This window comes from Amphibalanus amphitrite, unplaced genomic scaffold (genome assembly GCF_019059575.1).
Source record: "Amphibalanus amphitrite isolate SeventyFive unplaced genomic scaffold, NRLGWU_Aamphi_draft 000175F_arrow, whole genome shotgun sequence".
Taxonomy (NCBI): domain Eukaryota; kingdom Metazoa; phylum Arthropoda; class Thecostraca; order Balanomorpha; family Balanidae; genus Amphibalanus; species Amphibalanus amphitrite.
The window spans coordinates 683,713-708,896 of NW_024881670.1; the positions used below are offsets into that span (position 1 = coordinate 683,713).

General features: G+C 49.5%; 2 protein-coding genes across 11 annotated transcripts in view; both read right to left on the reverse strand.

Annotated features, from left to right (window-relative positions):
• Window positions 1–11,710, reverse strand: part of LOC122383883 — a 48,047-nt gene extending 36,337 nt beyond the window's left edge. The window contains exon 1 of the mRNA XM_043370697.1: window positions 11,166–11,710. Coding sequence (XP_043226632.1) covers window positions 11,166–11,657 — 492 coding nt within the window. The 5' untranslated portion in view covers window positions 11,658–11,710. The remainder of the gene's footprint in view (window positions 1–11,165) is intronic.
• A 2,910-nt stretch (window positions 11,711–14,620) lies between these two features.
• The window catches only part of LOC122383849 (solute carrier organic anion transporter family member 5A1-like), a 64,496-nt gene continuing 53,932 nt past the window's right edge, over window positions 14,621–25,184 (reverse strand). For 5 of the 10 annotated variants that reach the window (XM_043370645.1, XM_043370649.1, XM_043370646.1 and 2 more), the window contains exons 11-18: window positions 23,813–23,950; window positions 22,782–22,946; window positions 21,017–21,215; window positions 20,239–20,417; window positions 19,661–19,838; window positions 18,956–19,144; window positions 17,796–17,944; window positions 14,621–16,215 (exon numbers count right to left, since the gene is read on the reverse strand). In XM_043370645.1, coding sequence (XP_043226580.1) covers window positions 16,067–16,215; window positions 17,796–17,944; window positions 18,956–19,144; window positions 19,661–19,838; window positions 20,239–20,417; window positions 21,017–21,215; window positions 22,782–22,946; window positions 23,813–23,950 — 1,346 coding nt within the window. In that variant the 3' untranslated portion in view covers window positions 14,621–16,066. Of the gene's footprint in view, window positions 16,216–17,275; window positions 17,945–18,955; window positions 19,145–19,660; window positions 19,839–20,238; window positions 20,418–21,016; window positions 21,216–22,781; window positions 22,947–23,812; window positions 23,951–25,184 lie in introns of all 10 variants that reach the window. The other 5 variants (XR_006256907.1, XR_006256908.1, XR_006256909.1 and 2 more) reach the window with 2 other exon arrangements.

Sequence of the window (25,184 nt, forward strand, 5' to 3'; positions counted from 1 at the left end):
ACTATGCATTGTTTGGCAAATCGTAAACAAAACGCATACTCTTCACAGCCACGATGGCTAGGAACACATAGCGGCTTGTCTGTCTGCCCCTGAGACACTGAACGTACACCGATTTTCAGCTAAATCGAAAGACCCCGCCGTTTACCGTTAAAATGTTAGTTGGCCGTTAATTCGTTAACGGTGCAAAATACCACCCCAAAGAGGTACATTTTCGGAATAAGCGCATCGAGGAGGCCCTGTACACCGATTTTCAGCCAAATCGAAAGACCCCGTCGTTTCCCGTTAAAATGTTAATTGGTCGTTAACTCGTTAACGGTGCAAAATACTACCTCAAAGAAGTACATTTTCGGAATCAGCGCATCAAACAGGCCCTGTATACCAATTTTCAGCTAAATCGAAAGACTCCGCCGTTTCCGGTTAAAATGTTAATTAGCCGTTAACTCGTTAACGGTGCAAAATACTTCCCCAAAGAGGTACATTTTCGGAATCAGCGCATCAAGGAGGCCCTGTATACCGATTTTCAGCTAAATCGAAAGAACCCGCCGTTTCCCATTAAAATGTTAATTGGTCGTTAACTCGGTTACGGTGCAAAATACCACCCCAAAAAGGTACATTTTCGGAATCAGCGCATCGAGGAGGCCCTGTACACCGATTTTCAGCTAAATCGAAAGACCCCGCCGTTTCCTGTTAAAATGTTAATTGGTCATTAACTCGTTAACGGTGCAAAATACCACCCCAAAGAGGCATATTTTCGGAATCAGCGCATCGAGGAGGCCCTGGATACCGATTTTCAGCCAAATCGAAAGACCCCGAAATATGCTGCTGTGAGGCTGATATTCGTTGCTGCTGATTTGACAGACGTCGCCAAAACCTTGCATTTGTATCAAATGCGTCATGCTGGCTTACATGTGACTTAGTTTGCATCGTTTGCATTCTGTTCGCGAACCTGTCAGTAAGATTATCAGCACTAATTCAGTTGGGGAAACTACGAGGAGCCAAACAAAAATTGGATTAGCCAATCAGCGGCTGGAGTGGGCGGGGCGATGACCATATATGGTCATAAAATCAGACAACTTCATCTTTTCAATGAATTTTAGCATTCAAATGAAAAAATAAGGCATAAGAATGTTTTTTAACCACACAAGGCCTACAATCACCCGGTGCATAATTAACTGGCGGCTCTAAATTGCAGAGTAACAACGCAAGGTCAAACCGTGATTTGCAAATATGGCGGATTGAAACAGACGCGCCAAAAAATGTTAACAGTACCGTGGTTTAAAAATGTCATTATTTTTATTATTTTGTTTATGGTTTTTCTAATTGTAGTTAAGTTATTATTTTAGAATTAAATGTTTTTGTTTATTGTAATTAAATTAAATCTTTCAACAATTTTCTTTCATAAAACCAATCCATTTATTGAATGGCCAGCTGATTGTGACGCCCAGAACCTGCAGAAAAGCCGTTTTCCTATCGCCATTTTCGAGTCAATTCGCCGAATTTAATCAAATCACACTAATTCCTAGTGAAAAATTGAAGCATTTTCTCTCCAATAAGTGGAAACGATACCGCAAGTACCGGCTTGTTATATCGTTTTTCACCCTTAGTAGCGGGGGTTGCATTTATGCCCATATATGGTCATCAAAAGTCCATTTATTGACCAATCCATTTTTTGACATTCGCCTCGTAGTTTCCCCAACTGAATTGTCGCACAGGATTGGTTTTTACTTTTTATGGTCGTCAACGTTGATTTCAAGTGTCGTCATTTTAGCCAAATATTCGTGCTGATTGGTGGTATTGTGCCAACTGACAAAATTGCGAACAGGGTGATATTTCACTTAAAGGAAAAGGGCCACCTTTAACATGGGGATTGAAACTGAGATAGCCATCTTGTAGCCCGTGTCCGAAAACCAGTCTGTCTACCTCCTTACGGCCGATTTCGGCCTCCATTCGTAGTTATCGGTAATTTTAAAAGAAAATACGCCAGGAATGCGTCCTTATCCCAGGAATGCGTTCTTATCCGACAATACAGCCACCCGCGGCGAGGCTTTGGTTTTTTACCAATCAGCTCCAACCAGCTCAGCTTTAACCAATCAGCTTATCTGACACAATCCGACGAGTCTGTCTTCTGAACGCTGATTGGCTTGAGTGTGACGTCATCGCTATGCCATCATACAGTAGGTGCCGTAGAGAGTATCGACATAGTACCAATATGTTAAATAGTTTTAAATACTTTTTCGCGAATTGTGCACTTCTGGCACCAGTTTTAAAAAGAAAATGAAAAATAATAATGTCAAAATGAAAAACAACGATATCTTCATATTTCACGAAGGTGGCCCTTTTCCTTTAAGAAATGTATTTGATATTATGGTGATTGAATGCTACACAGGGCCTCGGCTAACATGTTAACTGGTGGGCCAAATGGCCCACCAGTGACCCGAAATGGCCCACCAGCCTCAAAGATTTGGCCCACCAGTAATTTTCCGAAAAATCTAAGTTTTCACATTTTACATCACGACGTAGGTAACATTGTGATACAGACAGAGACAGAGGCCCTACTACATTGTTGCATTTATTAAAAGTAAGAAGTTGATCGTCGTTGCCCGCCTAATACCATCACCATTCCCGGTTTCTTGAGACAGCCGTAGGTTAAGCCTCGGTCACACTTCACCGTATTGGACCAATGGACGAGAAACGGATGGCGTCCGGTGATGTCCGGGGTCCGGGGGATGTCCGTTCGTTTCCGTTGGACGTCCCGGTCCGTTTCTCATCCGTATCCGTTCCATGTCCGGTGGTGTCCGGTGTGCTCAACCGGACACCACCGGACATGGAACGGATATTAACCCTAGAACGCCTAGGGGGGGGGGGGGGTTGTATCAACCCCCCCCCCTGAGGTTTTTTTCGAAGTGCACGCTAAACGGCTTGTCGTAGCGGGCTGAAATTTTCAATACCCTCTGGGGCAACCTTTGCGCATCTTTTGCCGAAAAAAAATTGATCGGGTCATGTCAGGTCACGGAGTTATGACGTCATAAAGGGAACAACCTCCGGCCAGATTTACGCTAAATTGGAGATTGCTTCACATTGGTATAAATGCCGACTGACCTGACACACTGATGGATTGTTTTAGAACCATAACTGGCTGATTTGACATTGGCACAATGTCCGTTGACCTTTTCAAGGTTACTTAAGGTCAAGGTCAGGTCAGTGACCTCGGTTGACCTGTAATGACTTCTTGCACTTGTATGCCTTTTCGGGGTATTTTGATGCCCTGAATTCGAATTTGCTATCCATTTCAGGCATCGTCGGTTGTTTCTTGTAGTTCATTTTGGGTCAGGGTCAGGTCAGTGACGTCACACGCCTGACGTGACCCAATGCACAAATGACCTTGCAGACTTCCGATGCTCCCAACGCATCATTTTTAGAGTTATGACATCGAAATACGCACCAAACGATAGAGAATTGATCAAGGATTACGATAGTGAAGGTTTCAAGTCGATATCTCTTACCGTTTTGCCGCAATCGGCGCGGAAATCTGAAAAAGTTAGATTTTTCCGAAAATGTGACCTTTGACCGGTCATAAGTAGGTCAAATATTGACCTAGGACCAAAAAATATACCACCAATCGCGAGATCTCGTTGAGAGCAATCCGTTGGTTTTTTCCGCTAAGCTCTACGACCTTCCGTTTCGAAACGCCAGGGGGGGGTCGTAACAACCCCCCCCCCCCCCCCCCTGGTCGTTCGTGTTATGAGAAATGGCCTGGTCGTGCGAGGGTTAACAGATGACAAACGGACGTCCAACGGAAACAAACGGACATCACCGGACGCTGACAGTTCTCGTCCGTTTCTCGTCCGTTGGTCCAATCCGGTGAAGTGTGACCGAGGCTTTGAATTTTATGCAATAATTGTGAAAGACGTCTGCCTCTGTCAATTACAGATAGTGTCGGCGGCTTCCTGCCGATCGAGGTCTGCGAGAGTTCTTGCAAGCTTTCCGATCGATCGAATGGTTGCAGTCACATAAGCATCTGCCGCAGACCAGTCGGTTACAATAAAAACTACGAATAAAGAACAGACCAGTTCAGACGGTCGGGGATAAGCCTGCGAGCGATCTCAGACGGCTCGCCGATAGACACGATATAAGCCAGATACAGATACAGATACAGATGTATTCAAACAGGATCCCCTCTGAGGAGGGGCATTTCACATGTTCACGTCAATGAAAAACCGAAAATACAAACAATGAAGCGCATACATACTCTTTCACGCACATGCATTCGTTCAACATACGTTCATGTCGGTGGCGTGGCCAGCAGCACATTTTTGACTTTATAGCGGTACGACAGAATACCTGGCTCGACTCTCAGCTCGTTCAAACGAGCTATGCCACGGTAGCAGAGCCTACGGCGGCCTGCTTCCGTACGAATGGATGGGAGTGTAAAATAGTAGGCGCGCCTGGTGTCGTGTCTATGATGCTGGCTAGCCCGCTGGCCAAGTGTACCTCGGAGATATTCGGGCTGTCCGGACGTGATGATGCGCTCATACAGCGCTCACAGTGTGATACGTTACTAACTGTTTGGCAGTCAACCACTTCAGCTCCTTAATGACTGCCACAACATTATCGCGACGCCGCCGACCGGATACGACACGCGCACAAAAATTTACCACTTTCTGCAGTCGACAAAGCTGCGTCTCCCCACACGATCCATACACCGATAAACCATACCGCAACACTGACATGACCAGCGCTCCGACAATCTGCCTCAGGGCTGATCGCGGTATCACGTGCCGTGCGTGTATCAGCGCCGTGAGCATGCCTGTGCATTTCCGTGTTACGGCATCTACATGCGGCACAAAGTTGAGGTGGCGGTCAAGAATGATTCCTAGGTTTTTCACAGTCTCAGACTCGGTAATGGTAGTCGCGCAGAAGTTCAGGGTAACTGGTGGCAAGGTTCGAAGCATCGCCGGAGTTCCTATAACAAGCATCTGCGTCTTTACAGCGTTGAGCTTCATTCCGTTGTGGCAGAGTCAAACTAGAGGTAGTGTCGGCAACTTCCAGCCGATTGAAGTCTGCAAGCGATATTATGCGTCTTCACGACCGGTATGATGCTTGCAGTCGCACATCTGACCAGTCGGACGAATTTCGAACCGTTCATGCAGTCAGCGTTCTAAAAATTTATCATTCGGGCTGAAGATGACACTCAAGAATAAGAATGGATAATTTTTCACTCTCACATTTTGGGTGGCTAGAATTTTCCACTCAAACACTCAAGAGAAATCTGAAGTTTGGGACACTGTTCACCAGAAGTGTACATCACTTAGTTTTTAGAAAATATTAGGGTTGCGCAGTGCGCTTGGGCTTTTGAGTCAATTCTTTTCCATGCGACACCAATAGGCTTAATGATCATTTTCAGAGATGTTCGGGTTGCTGCTACAACCCCCTTTTGGGGTTCCTGCCACAACCCACTTTATATATAAGGTTGCACTCGTGCTGTTCACAATTCCTCCCGATCCACCCGACAACGCCCGATCCCGTCCGACCGCTTTCGAATCTCCGACCAGTCGGCGAGCGATCCATTCAGGGCTCGCTGATTTTTAACATCCGACCGGCCGTAAGTTATCGTCCAAAGTTGTATAATCTGCGTCAATATTTTGTGCATACTTGTGCGATTTTATGTGCACCGCCGGAGCATCACCACTGAGAGGTTTGTGGGTCCCTACTCTCTCCTCTCTCTGAAGAGTCGGGGGGGGGGGGGGGGGGGGGTCCAGCCCCGTTTTTTTTTACATTTTTTTAATGCCATCCTGACGTTCTTTGCAGAATAAAGTGGCCGAAATCTGGGGGAAATCGAAAATGGGGGGGGGGGGCTATGGCTACGAAGGTCAGTCCATGTCGCTGCCCAAGTGGCCCACCAGTCAAAATTCCTTAGCCGAGGCCCTGATGCTACATAGGTTGGAGGCTTAGGTTAGGTTAATTTATTTCTGAAGCTTACTGTTTTGTGTCAAACTTTTCATCTATGCTTATCTCTTTGATAAGCACAGCCCACAGGTATGAAATATTTAGTGAGAAAACCCAAAAGTACAGTGGCGGATCAGGATCCAGGGGGGGGGGGCAAAATGGGCATTTGCCCCTCCCAAACGGCATAATTTTAATATTACGCCTATGGACGAGGCATGGAAAGAATCGATAAATTGTTATGGTTTGCCCCCCCCCCCCCCTCAAACTCTGAGCTGGATTCGCCACTGCAAAAGTATGATGAATGTTATGATTTTTTTTTGCTTCACACTCATGTTACATGTTAAGATTTTTTGGAACACTTTCAATATGATTCACCTAGTATGCTTAAGAAGTGTGAAGTGATTGACTTTCATATCATGCTCTGCTCACTGTCTCAGCGGAATAATATGTTCTTAACAGAGCACTTTAAATGTTTTTAGCATCTGGAATTCAAAAAGATGTCCTAATTTATTGATATCTTCACTTTCTTGATATATCTCAATAATCTGCTTCTGTAGGGATACATATTTTGTTCATTTTCAAATTTCATGTGTTTCAGGCTAATTCTTAATTTTCCAATGTTGGGGTTGTAGTTTTGCCATTGGGGTTGTACTTTTAAAAATTGGGGTTGTAGCTACAACCGCCACGGTATATAAAGTTCCGCATGTGATCACATCACCACCGCTTTGCATTGGAGTTTTGTAGCCTTGTTTGCATCATCACATCCTATCCTATCGGGAATATTGCACAGGTCTTGTTCCCTTTCCAACTTCAGCCAAGTTTTGTGGGGGCAAAACCATAGTCTTGCCCTCACGGCCTCCTGTCAGTGAGGGCAGTCTGCCCCCACTGCCCCCACGGTGGCGCCGCCCTTGACATACAATAACCGTAACGAAAGAACAGTGTCTGCTCCGATTCATTTGCAGGCGGTAAACACAAAGCAGATGGATGAATAAAACACACATGGGCGTAGGAACGGCTGGAACATTGTGGGTGCATGGGTGCAGAAATCCAGCCATGACCGGTGAAGCAGGGGGGGGGGGGGTAGGGAGCGACACCCGAGCGAAGGCTCGTTACGAGCTTTGAGGGGGGTGTATACTAGAGGTGGCAAAATGTGGACCCGAGGACCCGGTCCGAAGAACCAGTCTGGACCCATATGGGACCCATATGGGTCCAGACCGGTTGGTGGAAATTTTCTGACGGGCCCAACCGGGTCCTACCATAAACTATACATCTTGCACACTACACATTATTGCAAAATATGTAGTGAATGTTTCTTTGCACACAGTAGCTCATGAGTATCCCCAGTGGGAAATAGGCTGTTTTACATGATGCAACTAATGATTCCTAAAGTAGTTTGTATTAAATAACTTTTGGGGAACGGGTCCAACTGGTTCCGGTTTCAACTAAGACCGGGTCCGATTGGTCCCAGAAACGTCCAGCTGGGTCTGGTTCGAATCTGGTTCCCTAAATTTTCATCTTTTGCCACCTTTAGTGTGTACCATGTCGAAAAGGTACCGACCCATAAGTGCATTTGGAAGCATTAATTCCCTCGCATGTGTAGGGGGTTCGGATGAGCCCCCCATGGTTTTTCGCAAATAACTCACGCAAAAAGCGGCCGATCGCAACGAAACTTTAAGTACCCTCGAGTTGATCAGTTTTACACCTACTCTGAAAATTTCATGACCCTGACCCAAAAGACCTTTGACCTGTGACCTGATTCTCGAGACCATGTTCGGCCGGATTCGCGATTTGGCGTATGTCAGCTCACATTATCCGCGCGTTTCCAGTCTTTTTGTGATTGTAGACGTCCAAACATTTGAAATGATGTTCGCCCCATGCATCACGGTGGGTGTGAAGGTCACCTGAAGGTCAGGTCAGGTCATTGACCTTTGATGACCTCGGTTCACTTTTCAAGTAGGTATTACATGTTTCTAGGGTAGTTTTTCGGGCTGATTTCGAATTTAGCATCCATTTGAACGTTTACGAAGTAGTTTTAGTGCCTTCGTAACATGCTACGACGCCGTCAGTGGTAGTTGACACCTACTATGGATAGCCGGTAGGACGCCTAATGGTTGACCTGACCTGACCTGAACCGATCTGGCCTAAATGCATGAAGAAATCATCTGTGATCAAAACTTACATGATATTCGTGATCAGCACCCCGAAAAAAAACGATAACACCTTCACTTTACGCAGTTTTAGCAGGTCCGACTTTCCCGACTTTTGGAACATTAACCTGACCTGGAAGGTTAACCAATGACCTAGGACCTTAAAATTGGGTATCATCGGCTTCCTCTCGTCACGGGCAACACCCTCGTGTTTTCCGCGAAGCTCTAGCTCGATCAGCCCCCCCCCCCCCTACACATTAGAAGCTGGAAAACACCGCACACATGCGAGGGTTAATATTGTCAATATTGACTACCGCAAAAAGTAAAAGCGGCCAACTTAGCCATTTTCGAAGATATCGGGCTAAAAATTTTGACAGTGGGTCATCGGCTCGGTATGTGTTCGATCACATGCTCCATTTCCTTTTTTTTCTTCAGCCAAATGTAAGTTTTGAAGACCATCACAAAAGCAAATGCTTCGAAAGATGGATAGTGGGCAACATATCCTGAATTTGCCGTGCTGCATGGAAAGTAGTGTTGATGAGAAAAGGGGTTTTTGGTTCAGATTATTGTGGGTGCAGAATACATTGTCTGCACCCACTGGAGAAATATTGTGGGTGCAGCTGCACCCTTGCACCCATGGTTCCTACGCTTATGAAAACACATGTGCTTTGTAAGCAAACATGCAGGTTTTTTGCTGGCAATATACAGATATATCAGTTATGAGCATGTCCTCTATATGTGTATAAACACGGTAGACCGCAGACCTGCTCAGTACTCATTGCTTACGAACGGACGGCAGACCGAGCCGATTCTGCCCTGGGGTCTAGTAATGGTATTAGCACCTGGCTCTAGCGCAGGGGCACTGGGCATTAGGCAATAACATTAGCTGCTCTCCAGTTGATGGAGAGCGTACGCCACATTTATCAGATGCCATGCATAGCTGAAACTCCCCCGAAGAGAAGAGGTGGGGCAATCGACCCATGGTGCAATCCCGACATCATGCAGCAATTCGCTCATCTCGACGCCATTGTTTGCGCCAATCGCCAATCAGCATACATCATCATCGGCTGGCTTTTACGAAGGCCAGTAAATCGCTTGACACTTTGTAGTCGTTTTTACCATTGTGGAACTCATGCCAGTCACTACGTGAAGAAACCGTTTGTCCGTCCGTCTGCCCTTCGTCAAACCGACGGGTAGATAGACAGACGGACAGACGGACAGAAAGCTAGTGGATAGGTAAGTGCCGAATTTATATTTCTTGTGCTCAAAGTTGCCAACATTCTACAAAGACAGTTCCGCTGAATTTAAATCTGTTTCGTGTTTTCATCTGCGTTGCTCGTTACCAGGATGACGGGGACCATCTGTTCGAGGGACAGCTTGGCAACGCTGGGGACCACCGTATAGTACGACGGTGATGATTTGGCAGCACTGGTGATCGCCATGACGTGCCGGAATTCGTCAACTGGACAGATGTGTAAGCACAGTGTGTCACCGGGGACCACCACGAGAAAAGCAGCAAAACACCGACGAATGCAGGCTTTATATATACTTGAGGATTCGACAAAAAGGAGATGCAATTCGTTAGGAAGAATCGTGACGTTCGAGGAAAAAGGAGAAGGCTGAGCTTTATACGCTCGAGCATTCGACAGAAAGGCAAGATGTAAAAGGACAGACGGACGGACCGAGCCAGAGGATGCACTGACGAATAGGCCGACATTGGACGGACGGACGGACGGACGGACGGACGGACAGACAGACGGACAGACGGACAGAGGGATGGACAGACAAGCGGACAGACGGGCAGGTGAACATACGGATGTACCAAGAACATACGGAGAGGCAGACGCCAGACGGACGAGTGACGGACGGACGGGGGACAGACAGACGGATAGACGGACAGAGTCGAAAGACGGACTGGCCATGGTAGACGGACATTGAACAGACGGAAAACGGACCAGCGAGCGGCATAGGCGGCGGAATGAGGGGGGCACCGGGCACCGTGCCCCCCTTTGATTTGGGCATTTTAACATTAGCGCTATGGGCTTTGCATGAAAAGAATGGGACCAAAAGTCGGCAGGGGCCCCCTTTAATTGAAGGTGTTCCGCCGCCACTGGCGAGCGGATGGAATTTCGGACAGAAGAACGGACGGACGGAAGGAAGGATGGACTGACGGAGGGACGGACGGGCAGACGGGTAACGGACAGAATAACATACGGACAGGCGGATATACGGAGACGGACAGAGGGTCTGCCACCTGTTCGCCCGCCGTCTGTTCGTTTGGCCGTATGGCCATCCCTCCGTCTAAGAGGGATAGACGGACGGACGGACAGACGGACTCATGGTAGACGAAGGAACAGACGGAAGACAGACGGACATAATCGGAGAACGCCACAGACCGACAGGTAGACGGACACTGAACAGACGGAAAATGGACGGACGAACGGATGAAAGAGCAGACATATGGACGGACAGACGGATGGGTAGAGGGACGGACAGACGGACAGACAGTTGGACGAACTGATGGACCGTTGGGTGGACGAACCGATGGGCAAAAAGACGGACAGTTAGACAGACGGATGGATTGACGAACGGACGCATATGAAGAGACGGATGGAAGGACAGCCGGGCGGACAGACGAATAGGCAAACGAAAGGGCAGACAAACGGGTATATAGACGCACGGACGGATGGATGGACTCGGACGAACTGACCGACGGTGGGACGGAAGGACGGACCGACGTTCAGATGGACAGACAGCCAGACGGTTAGACAGACGGACGTATGGACGCATGACGAGATGGATGGGAGGACAGACGGACGGACGGATACTCGTAACAATGGGTAGACGGGAATATGGACGGGACGACGGATGGATGGACTCATACTAACGGACAGACGGATCCAAACAAATGCAGTCAAGGATCAAGAGCACAACTTTGGATGCGATACTTATTACTTACAGCCTAGAAAGAAGAAAGTACCGAAATATTCCGCGAAAGTGTTTCATAACACCGACTCCAATTATACGCCCAATATCAGTTGCCTAGTAGATGCGAACCAGAGTGCAACGTACCGGTATCCGTGAGTAGGACGGGATCCAGTCCAGTGGGGCTTCGTCCTCGGCGATGCCACCGCTGCCGCTGCCCTCGTCCAGTGCGTCGCGGCGGGTCGTCTTCGTGTGGGGTATCAACTCCCCGGAGGCCAGGCTGGTGCCCGGCCCGAGCCCCGAGTAGGTCTGCTCACCCTCAGCGGCCTGACGGCGGCCGCGGCGGCGCTGTGCCGCCGGGGCAAACACCGGCGGAGGGGTCAGCAGCTCACCGCCGGAGAACTCGGCGTGGCGGACGTGCGAGGCCTGCGTCGCCTTCACGAGAAGTTCGGTCACATGGCTGACCGCCTGACGCTCTGCGCGGCTCGCCCGCTCGGCACACACACGATCGGCATCGGTGAGGCCGTGCCGCAACAGGAGAAACCCAGCGAGCTGTGCGGCCGTCAGCACTGCCACCAACACGTACAGCAGCGCCACGTGAGGGAAACGCCAGCCGCTCTTGGCCGCCGGCTGCTCCATGGCGGACCGAGCAGCGCCCGCCGCCGCCGACGACTGAGCGCCGTCGACGCGTCGGAACCGACGCCCGACGGACGGAGCGACGCGTCGGCAGCGCGCCAACGCAGGAAATAGCCGCCGGTTTTGTAGAGCGTGCGCCGCGGCACGGGGCCGGTGCAGACACACACACACCTGATAGCTGGTTCATCTTGTTCGTCAACAGTACGGCTGTTTTACCGACAGAGCAGGTCGGCAGCTCAGGAAGTGATGTGCCATCGTTGACGGTTTTTCTCGTAGGACTGCCAAACGTGTTTGTTACTCTGTCTGACCGAAGCGGCATGAGTCCCGGTGACCGATGGACTTAATTGATAGTCGATATCAATTTCTTACACGTGGTATCCAGTTGCATGTCTATCGGTTGTGGTCTCGTCAACTTGAGCGACACAAGCGACGGCATTTTTTTAGACGGTTATGGTGTCCAAACCCTCTAGCGCATTATTTGTCATTCGAAGAGACGCATCCGTTTGCTCGAGTCGCTGAGGTGCTGGATCAAAGAAGACGTTCAAAGAGATGAACTCAAAGCTGTTTGAGACACTTAAATGATAGTCTTTCAGAATGCAACCAGTGGAAGATTGGTTCATTTTTTTTTTCGTTTAGCGCATTTCATAGCAACATCAACCGCCATTGACATTGGCCAGAGCCGCACTTCTTTTCATCTTCTTTATCGCCCTTGAAAGCCAAGACTATGATGCATACTCATGCATGCCTCGGGGGTATCAATTCAACAGCTCACCTAGTCACCGGATCGTCCCAGGCCCGAACCCTCTTTGCGTGGAGCCGGTTCGTGTTACAGGCCACAGCGTTGTGCGGACGAGTTCGCGGATATTTGATACTGTGGCGAAGTGTTACGGCACGGATAACCGAATGGTATCAGATGACGGAGCATTGACAGCCAGTCCCCACAGTCGTCTCATTCGCCCTCATTATGATCCTCATTATGATCATGGAGCGTGAAGGAGGTTTCAAATGCGTAGCGAGGCGTCTCACGTAACACAAACATTGCCCTCCGATCAATAGACAAGAAGAAAATGAGAGGAAGGTCACGAAAATTGTGTTCAACCAACTGACAGAATATCCCGGGGAAGGGAGGGTCATGTGAGCGCCATGGAAGCTCGAGGTGGGGGTCATGTCATATGAGTTTCACATGGGTCGTAACAAGTAACACAAAATGCAGCTCTACCGGCAAACCGTAGTATGACAAATCGACGTACAGGTCTCGCGTGTTTTAGCGGTAGGCTTTGCCCCTATGAAAGTGAGTAAATTTCCTGCTATATCTTCTTCGTCTTAACCCGCGCCCCACTGGGGGGGGGGGCTATTTATAGCCCCCCTCCCGTTTTTCTGCAATAACTTCCAAACCGCTTGACGTATCGACGCCAAACTTTCAGTACCTTCGGCTGCATCAATTTGACAGCTTGTGTCAAAATCTGAACTTCGTACCTACCATAGGTCGGCCGGAAATGACGTCAGAGTGACGTCATGTTCGGCCGATTTCGACGCAAAACATTGAACCACGGCAATCGCTCCCAAGAGCTCAGTTTTTAAGCTAGATCCAATTTCTTTGCATGAGAGGACTCAGATTAGACTGCGCTATCAAACTGCCATCTCGGATTTTCGAAATTTTGAAAATTATGAAAATTTTATATAATAAAATTCAAAATGTATATTTTTACACTTTTTTCAATTTTTTTTTACTTTTCGAAAAAACCGGAATATTTGTGATAGAACGCATTATTATGACTAACTCTAGCAAGTTTTAGCTAAATATCTTCAAAAATGGCCAAGTTATACGCATTATTGCAAAAAATTAACAATTATTAATTTTTCAAATCAATTTTTAAGCACGAATTTGACATCGTACGCCAATAAAAATAGCATCATCGTGTTCCTGAGCTCAAACTGCATCCAATAGACACCTTTTTTTGTTGAAAAATTTTAACTTCAAAATTTGACCTTTTTTGACCTGAAAGTGACCTGACCTATGCTAAATTTGACTCAAAATGACCTCGAATGACACAGACGACATGAAATTCGAAATGTTTGGCCTAAATGGACCATAAAACATGTGTCATGTGACCGACGGATGATATAATATTTTCGTGACCTGTGATGACCTGACCTTGACCTGAAAATCAAAGTACAAGTTTGGTACCCTCAGAGTATCTAGAGCATCTGTTCACGAGTATGTGAACCAAAAATGAGCCTGATCTGACTTGTAAGACGGCGGCCAGAGCCCAAAACGCGAAGAAGCCAAAATGCTAATAATTTTTACTTTGACCTGACCTGTGACGTCATCGGTGACCTCGAGGTCAATGAAATTAGGTTTCGTTCGACAGTTTTTCCGGGGCTATCAGACGCCGTTTGAATTTTGACGATCGGCCCAGTAGTTTCGGAGTTAGGAGGGGGGGCTATGAATAGCCCCCCCCCCCCCCCCAGTAGGGCGTGTTATACGCAGACCCCAGTGAGGCGCGGGTTAAGCATTTAAGGGTTAAAGATGCGATCGATTTATTCGTACACATGCCTGCCATAATCCTCTAAAATGGCTTCATCGTATAACGATTAGTTTCTGAGACATAGCCGGAAATGTAAAAAGGCACAACCTACCGCTTAAACCCCCGAGAGCTGTACATAGGCTGCAGGCCATTCAGGGCTACATGCCTCAATTTTTTGTCATCACTTTCGCATCTTGCTGTTGCAAAATAATAGACTGCCATTACTCGATAATCACGAGTAGAATCTTTCGCTCGATGTGAAGCGACATCACTCACGCTCTGCTCTGCACACATGTATGGGTGGCTTAGCATCGTTAGAAATGCATCAGTCGATCGATTATAAGGCTGTTGCAGCCTGCAGGGAGCCTTTGGAGTGCCTGAGTTTGAGCACGGGACATTCATTTATCTTGGCATCGACAAAAGCCGGGAAACAAGCGATTATACCACGCTATGTATTTTTCAACACAATATCGTATGACATCGATGCTAGTGGAAAACTAAGATGTCGTCGCATTAAGTACAATAAATAATAACATATAACCAGCTCTGCATCTGATTGGTTGACATAAGAGAACTGCGTACAGTACACAACATCGGCCACTAATTTCACAACATGAATCAACATACCGCGGTGATCTATGTTCTACACGTAATACTGTCCTGGAGCTAGCCGTCAAAATAAATAAATACAAGACTACGGCATTATATATCTCAGTTCTGACTGCCCACAATTCGGATCCACCGGCTGTTTTCGAACGTTCACGCTCGGCGCGGCCCGGGGCTGGCTCACGCTCTGCACCGTTCGCTGTTCGCTCCAGGGCGGCGGCCGTCAGCTGATTACGCGTCTTCCACAGGTTGGCAGCAGGCCGGGGTGACGGGCGCCAGCGGCCACCCACGCCCCTCCCCGACCTGCGACACCTGGGTCACCCCCCCCCCCTCACAAACGGCCCCAGCTACAGAGGAGACAGAGAGCGGGCGGCCCGCGGACAGAGTGAGGAGGCTGAGGCAGAGTGGCGGAGACAGCCCGGACGGACAGACGTGGGCGGGCCGCGCGGACCCGCCTGGAAAGGGAGAGTGCGGACGGCCAGACAGGCAGGCGGACTGCGCACACCTGTGACTGTGAGTTGGGTTTTTAGGAGACCTCTTCAGCTCAGTAGGCTATCAAGCGTCCAAGGCTATCAAGCGTCCAAGGCTATCAAGTAGGCTATTACCTGTGACTGTGTGAGCACGTGCACGACAACACGTGTGGTGGAAGAGAAACAGCGAGATTTCTGTGCGGCAAAGAAGACGGTTCACTGACACACCAACAACACTCTGCGCCACTGATCGCCACCGACGCGCCCAGTTCGTCGCCATTCGCGCCGAAAAGGCCATCCACGACCGGCGACTTGTCGGCCTTCAGCCTCCCCAACATTGTCGTCCACATTAACACAGCTCCATCAATACAGATCACGTGCACGTGGTGCTCTGAACACCTCACACATGGACGTGATTTTTGGCCACACGGCACAGCGTTACATCACCAATCGACGCATATATAACCAACACAATTTGCCTCTTCTGTCATCTATAAAACAATAATCTATGGGTAAGGCATATTGCTAGCGGAACCCACGCGCGGCCCAGCTGCGACTCAACGCCACGTCAGCGCGCGCTCCCTGCCGTCGTAAAGTGTGCGTGTGGCGCGGGACCAATACTGAGAGGTGCGCGGCTCACTCGCTCGCTCTCGCTCAGCACACACCCTCCCTCCCACACACACGGCGCGCCGGACACCCCAGTTGAGCTGCCACCGCGTGGCGGGCGTCGCCCTTCGCCGGTCACCGGTCGCGCCCCGGTGCGCGGCGTCAGATCACAGAGAAAAGCGGGGCGCCGCGGCCGGCGCGCTCACACACCATGTACGGCCGTGTGCTCGTCGTCACCCAGCAGCGCCGAGTCGCAGGAGTCGATGGATCCGCGGGGAGCCAGCGGCTCGTCACCGCAGGCTAGCCGCTCCTCCTCCTCGATAGCTTCGTCTACCTCCACTTCACGGTAACCTGAGGAAGGGGAGGGGGAGTTAGAAGTCCAGCTCCCAACAGTACGTACTCTGTGGGAGGGAAGGGAGGAGAGTCTGAGGATAAGAGAGGGCGTAAGAGACAAGTACATCCACCAGGATATTCTAGGACTGGGTAGACGGAAGTGATCAAGGCGATGAGGTGCGGCGTGGGCAGAGAGGGTGAAAACGGCAGCGGCTCATCACCGCGCCGGCACAAACGTGACCGAAATGTCAGCTTCTAAATGCCACGGCTGGTGGCGATGATGATGGTTGATATTTATATCAAAAGTGGCGCGCTGAGCCACCCACATATCCAACCTAAGCTCATCAGCCCAAGGTTAATGGTCAGTTAATGTGCCTCAATGCGTTAGAGTGGGAGTTAAATGAGCTCGGTGGTTTTCAAGACGAAAGATTTTATATAGAAGTTAAAAACAACACAGCGCTGGGATATTTTCAAGCCTATTACAACTTGTGTTACACTATGCATTTTCTTGAGCAGTTTGTTTTCGTTTCGCTGCTCGAGAGCTGATTTTGATGCAGCCTGGCAAAAATGTTCTGAGGATCGAAAAGCGGGAGAAAATACGACAGCGAAGTGACAAACGAATTCCATTTCCTCGGCTGAATTTGCCAGCTCGGAGGCAGCATATGGTTTCAATGAAAAGACATTAGGCGGCTAAAATAACAAATTAATCCTAAAAGGGTTCGCTAGACAAGGGCAGCTATTTCTGAAACTATGATGGTTGTCCATTTTAGCGGGCTGCCAGGTGGACCCTATTGTGTTTTAACAAACGGAGCGGCTCAAACTGTTTGATCTTCCTTTTATCCTACTTTGGGCGGAATTCAGGATTTGGTAATTACAAAGCACAGAGCACGCGAACAAGCAGCTCTTTGAAAGTTTGCTTTCATGCCTCCACCAAAGTGAGTAACGCCCATAAAACTTCTTTTTAAAGCGCCACTTGGCTAAGGATGGGAGAAAGAAGAGAATCGTGTCTCGTAACATGATAAATTAGTGCTGCGGAGACGGACACGGGACACACGCTCTGTTGACCGGGACTACTGACCAGAATGGTCCCGCCGACCGCGGCGGGACGGGCGGTCCTTCGAGCCTTCCTCTCTCGTTTCCAGCGGTCTCAGAGGGTCATCAGTCGGTTGGCACGGTGCGTCGGGTGCCGAGCCAGCCACCGGTCCTCGGTGAAATGGCAGAACGGAGCTGGCGGGGCAGGAACAGGGCGAGAGGCCAGGAACGGGGCGAGAGGCCAGGAACCGGACAGGGATGGGTGGGACGGAACAGGAACGCCGATGGATGCTCGGAGATCTCAGGAATAACGATCCAGGACCGTACCGAAGGCCCACGTACCGAGGAGAATTTTTTATGATAATCGATTTCGTTCAAATGACTGTGTTCAACAACGACTACCACGATTAAACACATTAAATAAAATGCATCCAAGGAAGAACGATCACTGAATCACTAGGTAGCTTCTATGGTAACGTTTCTCACCCATTGTTTCTGAAGCTTACAAACTACGCTAGGCTAACCGGAGCTGATACCGGGGCAGCCTGTCTGTCAGAATTCCTCACCTCGATCTACGCTGATGATGGAGTTGACGATGTCGCCCACCGTCATCGTGTGGTTCATGTCCAGCTTGTACTTCCACCGGATCATGAACCAGTCCAGCAGGAAAATGATCAGCGAGAGCACCTTCAGGCCGGCACAAATGCCCACGTACCTGAAAACGAAACATCATGTGTTACTTCGCACGTCAAGCAGCTAACGACAGTGGGCTATGTCAGCATCTTACCACGGCACAATTTGGTGCTAGCATTAACGATTCTCGGGCGAGCACAGCACAAAGACCGGCAAACCAAGCCCAGCCAGCCGAGTCTCGGCAGGACGTAGAGTCCCCGGCTCTCACCCGGCTCTGCCTGACCCCCGTTCGCCGACCCAGCGCGGCACGACCTCCCGGCCATTAATCGCCATTGGACGGCGCCATTGGCGCGGACAAAGCCTGGCTGGGAGCGGCTTCTAATCGGCTCCCCGCCGAGCCGCTCCGTGACACACGGTCGCCATTGGAGGCCCCCTGGCGGACGCAGAGGCGCGAGCCAGGCCGGCGCGGCAGCGATATCGGAGCCGCCCCGGGGTCGGCCGTAACGAGCCCAGCTCCAGATAGGTCAGAGTTGGTGCAGCCAGTTGTGAGAAAGGTGCCGATACGAGCCACTCCGTAAGTGGGATCATGAGTGGGTCATTGAGAAAGGAAGGCAAAAGTGTTCAGGGTTCGGTGAGATTGTGAGTCCGCTAACTGGAACCATTGATTTTCTGATATTAGTGTGGTGGCGGGCGTTGGAAGGCAATCACATGGTGAATAACTTATAAGTTTGTTTGACAAATGAAAATAGCTATTTAACACGTCGACACAAAGGATGCTGCGGGAAGCTTTAGGTGGTAACTGGAATAGCACCTAAGATCGCTAAGATGCAGCTGCACTTGCAGATGTTCCATCAGTAAGAGAACATATGATTACTTCTTTTCCCAATAATTCAATGAATAATTTTAGATTCTGCTGCAGTTATAATTGTTGCAGCTGATGTGTTTCAAATCCAAGTTCCTGCAATAAGATCGACGAATAAAACCACAGACCTATACAATATGCACAACCCGGCAAACATAGGTCTATGGAAGATACAACTAAATATAAATCGAAACGTTAGCCTCAAATCCCCTGCCTCCCCGAACAACTCACTTGAATCTGAACACCTCGATGTCATAGATGAGGCAGCGCCCGGCGCGCTCGCCGCACTGCGACTTCCACAGGACGCACGTCGAGTCGATGACGTTGCCGAACAGAATCGGTGACGGGATGTAGGCGAACAGGCGGAAGATGACAAACTGCATGCCGAGCGCAAACGCGCGCTCCTCCTCGTCCACCGACCTGTGGGAAAAAAAAAAACGGAAAACGGGGTCAGATGAGAATCAGTGAGGAGTGTGCAGACTGTTTAACTAACTCATCTCCGATACAATCATGGGAACCAACGTCAGTTATGAAGGGAACTTTTGAGCTATCATAAAAGACAAGGGTAAACGCACAAACTCACGAACCAAAACAAATTACACGACCAACTCTGGTCTCTGGAACAACCTTCTAACGCCACCCTCAGCGTCACCTCAGCTTCTCGAGCACACCAGCAAGCGACATCTATCAATAATCCAAAACACCACAAACTTCTGTAAGACAACCCCAAAGCTTTGTTTTACACTCAACAGCCCATTCGATATGAACCACCGTTTTGCGCCATGCCCGGGTGCTAAACACCCGGGAAAAACTCTGCTGGATGTGATCGAAGATCAACTTCCTATAACTTCATCACCCAAAGGCGCATCCTGCAAACCACACCCCACTATCCCACCATTACCATCGCATCTATCCTCCACCCGCCCTCAGTCTCACCTTAGCACGATCATCAGCAGCGGCATCTGGGTGATGGCCACCACGAACGTCATGAAGAACAGCAGCACCATGAACGGCAGCGCGTTGGAGCAGGCGCGCGAGCACGAGCCCGGCGTGGCCACGGGCACCATGGTGATCTCGGCGTACTGGCTGCTCGAGTTGCCCGCCTCGTTTATACCTGAGCGAGAGAAAAGGGTAGAGGTCAACGGTTAGTGACATTATGTCAAGACATAATCGACGTATCAGTCAGGTAATGATTAGGATAGTCTGAGACTCGTGAAACCTTATAGATGGATAGACAGATGAAACCCAACAGCATAACAATAACCATAACGGACTCAAATTTAAGATGCGACTGCTAAAGCTACATGGTTAGACCTGACGACATGCACCACAAATCCAGCGAGTTGAAAACACCATCTAGCGACAAAAGGGCAAATGACTGAAGTGGTAAGAAAGGTACAATGACCAATTTCCCTATCACACAATTCACATTTCACATTCTTCATTCCCTCTAGCGGCGACAGCCGGTCACTCGCAGTACCACCACCCACCGCCGGGCGGCGCTGTGCACTCACAGGCGCAGTTGGTATAGTTGCTCTCGGCGCTGTAGGCCGTACAGCCGGCGTGACACGGTGAAAAGTACGTCAGTCCATTCGTCCCGCACACCGGTTCCACCTCGTTCCGGTCACAGTCGCAGCCGAAGTTACAGCTGGCCGTCAGGTTGACGCTGAACATCTCCGGGCTTTGACGCGAGCTGTCGGGACAGGGGAGGGGTCAGATGAGCGCTACAGCGTGGCATGCGTAACTGTGTACTGACTGCAGATCTGTGTACTGCAGATCTGGGGCAATAGCAAATTCGTGTGGTACACAGTAACGCCATTGACAAGTGCTTTGAGAACAGCTGAGTCCAGCACTAAAAATTACTGGCGTTGAATAGACTGTGAACTACCCTGAACAGTCAGTTTCGCATGAAAGCATCGTCTCCTGAAGTTCTTTTCATCCGCCTTAGCATTGACTATCGCTAGGAAGTTCAATAGGATATCATTACGCCGCCTACCGTCTCAATCGAACCACCTGTCCAAGCTGATCTATAGCTCCGCACTTCTCTCTCCAAACAAATACAGCACCGCATTGATACCGTAAATTACTCCCGATACGTATGCCAGCCGTGTCGCCGCCTCCCTTTGGACCTAGCGGCGACTGAATGGGCCGGCATTGACCACAGTCACCGGTGACTCATTCAATATCGGACTGTGTCATACGAATGGCATTGGCGACAGAGGCCGTTAGCTCCGTCCCGCACGGCGGACTGCGGCGGGGCGGGTGGGGGCGCAGCGGACGGCGGCTGCCTACCTGAGCGAGTACGGGGCTGTGGCGCCCGCCATCTTGACGTTGTCGCAGCCGACGACGAAGAGGACGCTGTACATTGCCAGCGAGATCATCTGGAAGATGAGAATCAGCTGGACGGCGCCCTTGGGTCGCAGCTGGAGACGCTTCAGGATGTAGCCGCCCATGAAGACGCCCATGCAGGCGCCCGGGATGGCGATACCGCCTGGCGAGAAGAGAACAAACGTCAGATGGGTCGAAAAAAGGTCAGGTGGGCATGGCTGAGAAACGGGAAGAAGTAATCAGGGAAAGTGAAAAGTGGCAAAGAAGATGAAAAGGAGGACAGAATATAGAGATGGAAAGATGGAGAAAAAGAAATTGGAAAAAGAAATGGGGAGAAGTGTATCGAACAAGATAGCTAGAGCTAGAAGAAAAAACTGAGAAGGAAATAATGAAAGAAGAGATGTAACTAATAATGTAAATGGAAAGGGGCACTGGTAGAGAATGTAGACGAAAAGACATCCGACACAAACTGACACGATCAAAAGAAGACAGAGGTCACAGGGAAACAAGTCACATAACAACAGTCAGGCGGACAGAGATCAAACCAACTCGGTCTGAATACAAAACAGAGCTCGCCAGAGAATGGGGTGCGTTGACACTTTGACCCCAAACCGCATTTGCATCCGTAAGTGGGAGCCACCGAGTCTTCGCTCTGAAGTCACGGCTGGCTCAAAGAGATATCAGGGTCAAGATCGTTTTGTTAGCAAGCTGGGCTGCGGGCTCGTTTTGACACTAATGCTTCCATAAGCTAACATATGGATCAACACCAAAGCCGACTTGATAAATAGGCAATCTAGCCAGCATTTACGGCAGGCATGACTGAGAAGGAATTCTAGTTTGCCTCCATATATTACGGCTAGGAGCGAATTAATCATGGCCGAAATAAGTCTTGAAAGGTCTGTGTAGAATATACGTGTTTTGTATGCAATAAGACGGTTCTGTGACAACGAAGTTTAAATGAAGAGTCAATGAACAGGTTACAACCCAATAGGTACCCATATATGATTTATGGTTGGTGCGGAAGAATTCAGTCGGAGCCAAACCATCAAAAGCATTCAGAGGAACGCCAACTGCGGGTGAAACTAACACTTTCTGCTGATAGCCACTGCAACGACTGCAGCTGATCAGATTGACATTCAGCCCAGTATATTTTTTTTTACTTTAGCAGACTACAAAGTTGTGCAACATCTGGCTATTGTCACATTGAGAAAGGAGCGTTGCAGCGAGGTGGAAAAATATCACAGCGCCCACGGCTGGTGAAAGTTTGGTCGACTGAGCGGAATCTGTTCCGCTTTTGATGCACTGTGTGCAGCGGTCATTGTAATTGCCTTGTCATGTGCCTGTCAATGTTCTAGATTTGTTCGTAGAGCATCAAAACAGCAGTCCGTTTGCAGCTTTGCTGATCATTTCATATCAGAGAACGCCCCAATAACGTCTTGATAACACCGCCCAGGCCTCGGCGAAAAAAAGTTCGCTTAGCTAGACATAAAAGTCACTTACGAAACCACACCACGCCCTAGACTGTAATTTGTTCAGCGAGTTCAGCTATAAAACCCAGTCACACTCCCAGCCAGAATACCAGCTCAGCAGTTGTCCTGCAGAGCGCTACCGCAGAGTTAACTGGAAACTTGATCCCACATCCCTTTTACACGCATCGCCACACCTACACCTTCCCCTCACCTCTCCTCACACCCCGTAACTGATAACAAAGCCCTTTCCCAACACTGACCTGCGAAGACAGAGGCCTGACTCTTGCTGAGGCTGAACTGGGTCTCCAGGTATTTGGGCAGGAACACTATGAATCCGGAGACGATCATCAGCTCCATGCACGCGCCCAGGCAGGTGACCACGTAGATGGGGTTACACACCAGCTTCCACATCGACTTCGGCAGGTCTGTCGACAGAAACAAACAGCTCGTGAGACTTTCATCCGTCATGTGATATATTGAAAATCACGTGAAGTAAAGTATCCAATAAAAATGAATACATAAAGAACATAAGCATAATAAACCGATACTTACATGGCATCAGCTTCTTATGCCTCTAAATTACAACTCAAATCCAATCATGAACGCTAATTAAGCACGCGTCCCCGTCCGGGACACACCACCAACCCCTCGTCACGGCGCGGCAGCGCGGGCGGACAGCCATCGCTGCGGGCGTCTCCCAGGGACCGATTCTCGGCACCGAATTCATCACTGTGCGCCGTTCGACCCGACATTCCCATCAGCGCCGAGCCCCGGCGGGAGGCGGCCGGCCCCGCTCGACACTAACCCTGCACGCTATCAATCCCACCTGGGCCGCTGCCGGCCGACCGGAGCCCCTTTTATGTCCCATCCGGCCGAATCACCAGCTTTTACTGATCACAGGCGTGAGGGCGTCGGCGTCGCGGTCATCATAGTCTGAGGGCTCCCGTCTCACCGGGTTACGACTCAGCCGGCGACGCGGCCCTTCGCTCGACACAAGTCCAACAAACAAACTCCAAACAAAGAAGCCTACTCGCACACACTCAAACGGTATTCACTCATCCACCCACACCCAAAGCTGCACAAGCACACGCATACGCAGCTATACACAGCCGTACACTCCGTACGAACATACCCACACGAACTTACTCACACACACTGAACCGACACCTACCCATCATCCCACACACCCACCCACTGCCCAAATGCCAACCACACACTTTACAGTGCACATCCATTACACTCATCCACACATGCAGAGGAGGCCGTCACAACCATCGTCACCGTCACTCACCTTTGACATCCCGTCCGTAGTTGGAGCGCGCTGAGCGCGCACTGTGCTGGCTGACCCGGCTAACCTGCGACACATTCGACTTTGTGCGCCGGTGACCGCGGTGGAAACTGTTCTGAGAGAGCGCCCGCTGTGGACCGGCTGGAAGCGGAGGAGGCGTCAGAGAGGTGGTGCATATGAGATCGGAATATTTGCTCAATGATCATCAAAATGCTTAAGGAAAGATATTAACGCCTAAATATCAGCAGCATCAAAATTAGAATCCAGATACAAATTCAGAGACTGGTTATAAGAGCGGCGTGAGGAAATGCCTGCAAACGAAACGATGGACCAGCTCAGGGTGAGTTTTCAGCAGGCGCCAACCAGGGTGTGGCCACCGGGTCGATAGAAGACCCGACAATGACTCATTTGTGAAGCTTAATGAGGTTGTTGTGTTAACCCGCGCCCGGCTGGGGGTCCTGGATTTCCACGCCCTGCTGGGGGGGGTGTTTGAACACCCCCCCTTGTAACTCGGCTCCTGGGCCACGTAGCGATACGCGGAAGGCGGCGTTCGAAAGAGCGTCAAAAATAATGACGAAATCACTTCGGTCAATTTTTTGGTCAGGTCAAAGGTCAGGTCACCAGAGGTCATTGAAGGCCAAATTTCGCCGATTTCCAGGTCGAATGTCGAAAATTTCCAAGAAGCCAACGCATAACTCGGGAACCAATAGAGCTACAGCGCCGCGGAAAAGCGCATTCGATAGCCCTATTAACGCCCTTTCTGAGTAATTCTCTCAGATTTGACCTAACGTCAACGGTTTTGCATGCAGGGGGCAAAAACTGCAAAAATAGCCGATTTTTTCGGAAACAGTTTTTCTGCAATAACTTTTGACCCAAGCCCTGTACGAGCTTACTTTTACCGGCATCGTGTTCCTCTCGTTAAGACGCATCGAATGAACTATAACTTGACCTTGAAAGGTCAACTTTAAAATTTGACCTCAGGTCAAGGTCATGACCTGACCGGAAAGGGTCATGTTGCATATCAGTCGATCCGTATCGTCGATCTGAACACATCTAAGGCGTTTTCATCGCTCTAGCATGCCTCTATCAAAAGTTATTTGCGAAAAACTGTTAGATACCATTCGTGACCTAAGATGACCTCAGGGCATAAACAAGGGTCACGGACACCATTTTCATGTTAAGTGTGTCTAAACCACTTGTAATTCGGTGTTTGGGAGTGTTTATAATGTCTTCCGTCCAAAAGAGGCGCATTTCAATTTTCTCCCATTGACTTATAATGGGGAGGTCGCAAAATTGACCTGACCTTAGGTCATAGATATCAAAATTCTGAGATATACATTTTGTACATGCTATTGCTCTTAGCAATCGCTGAAAG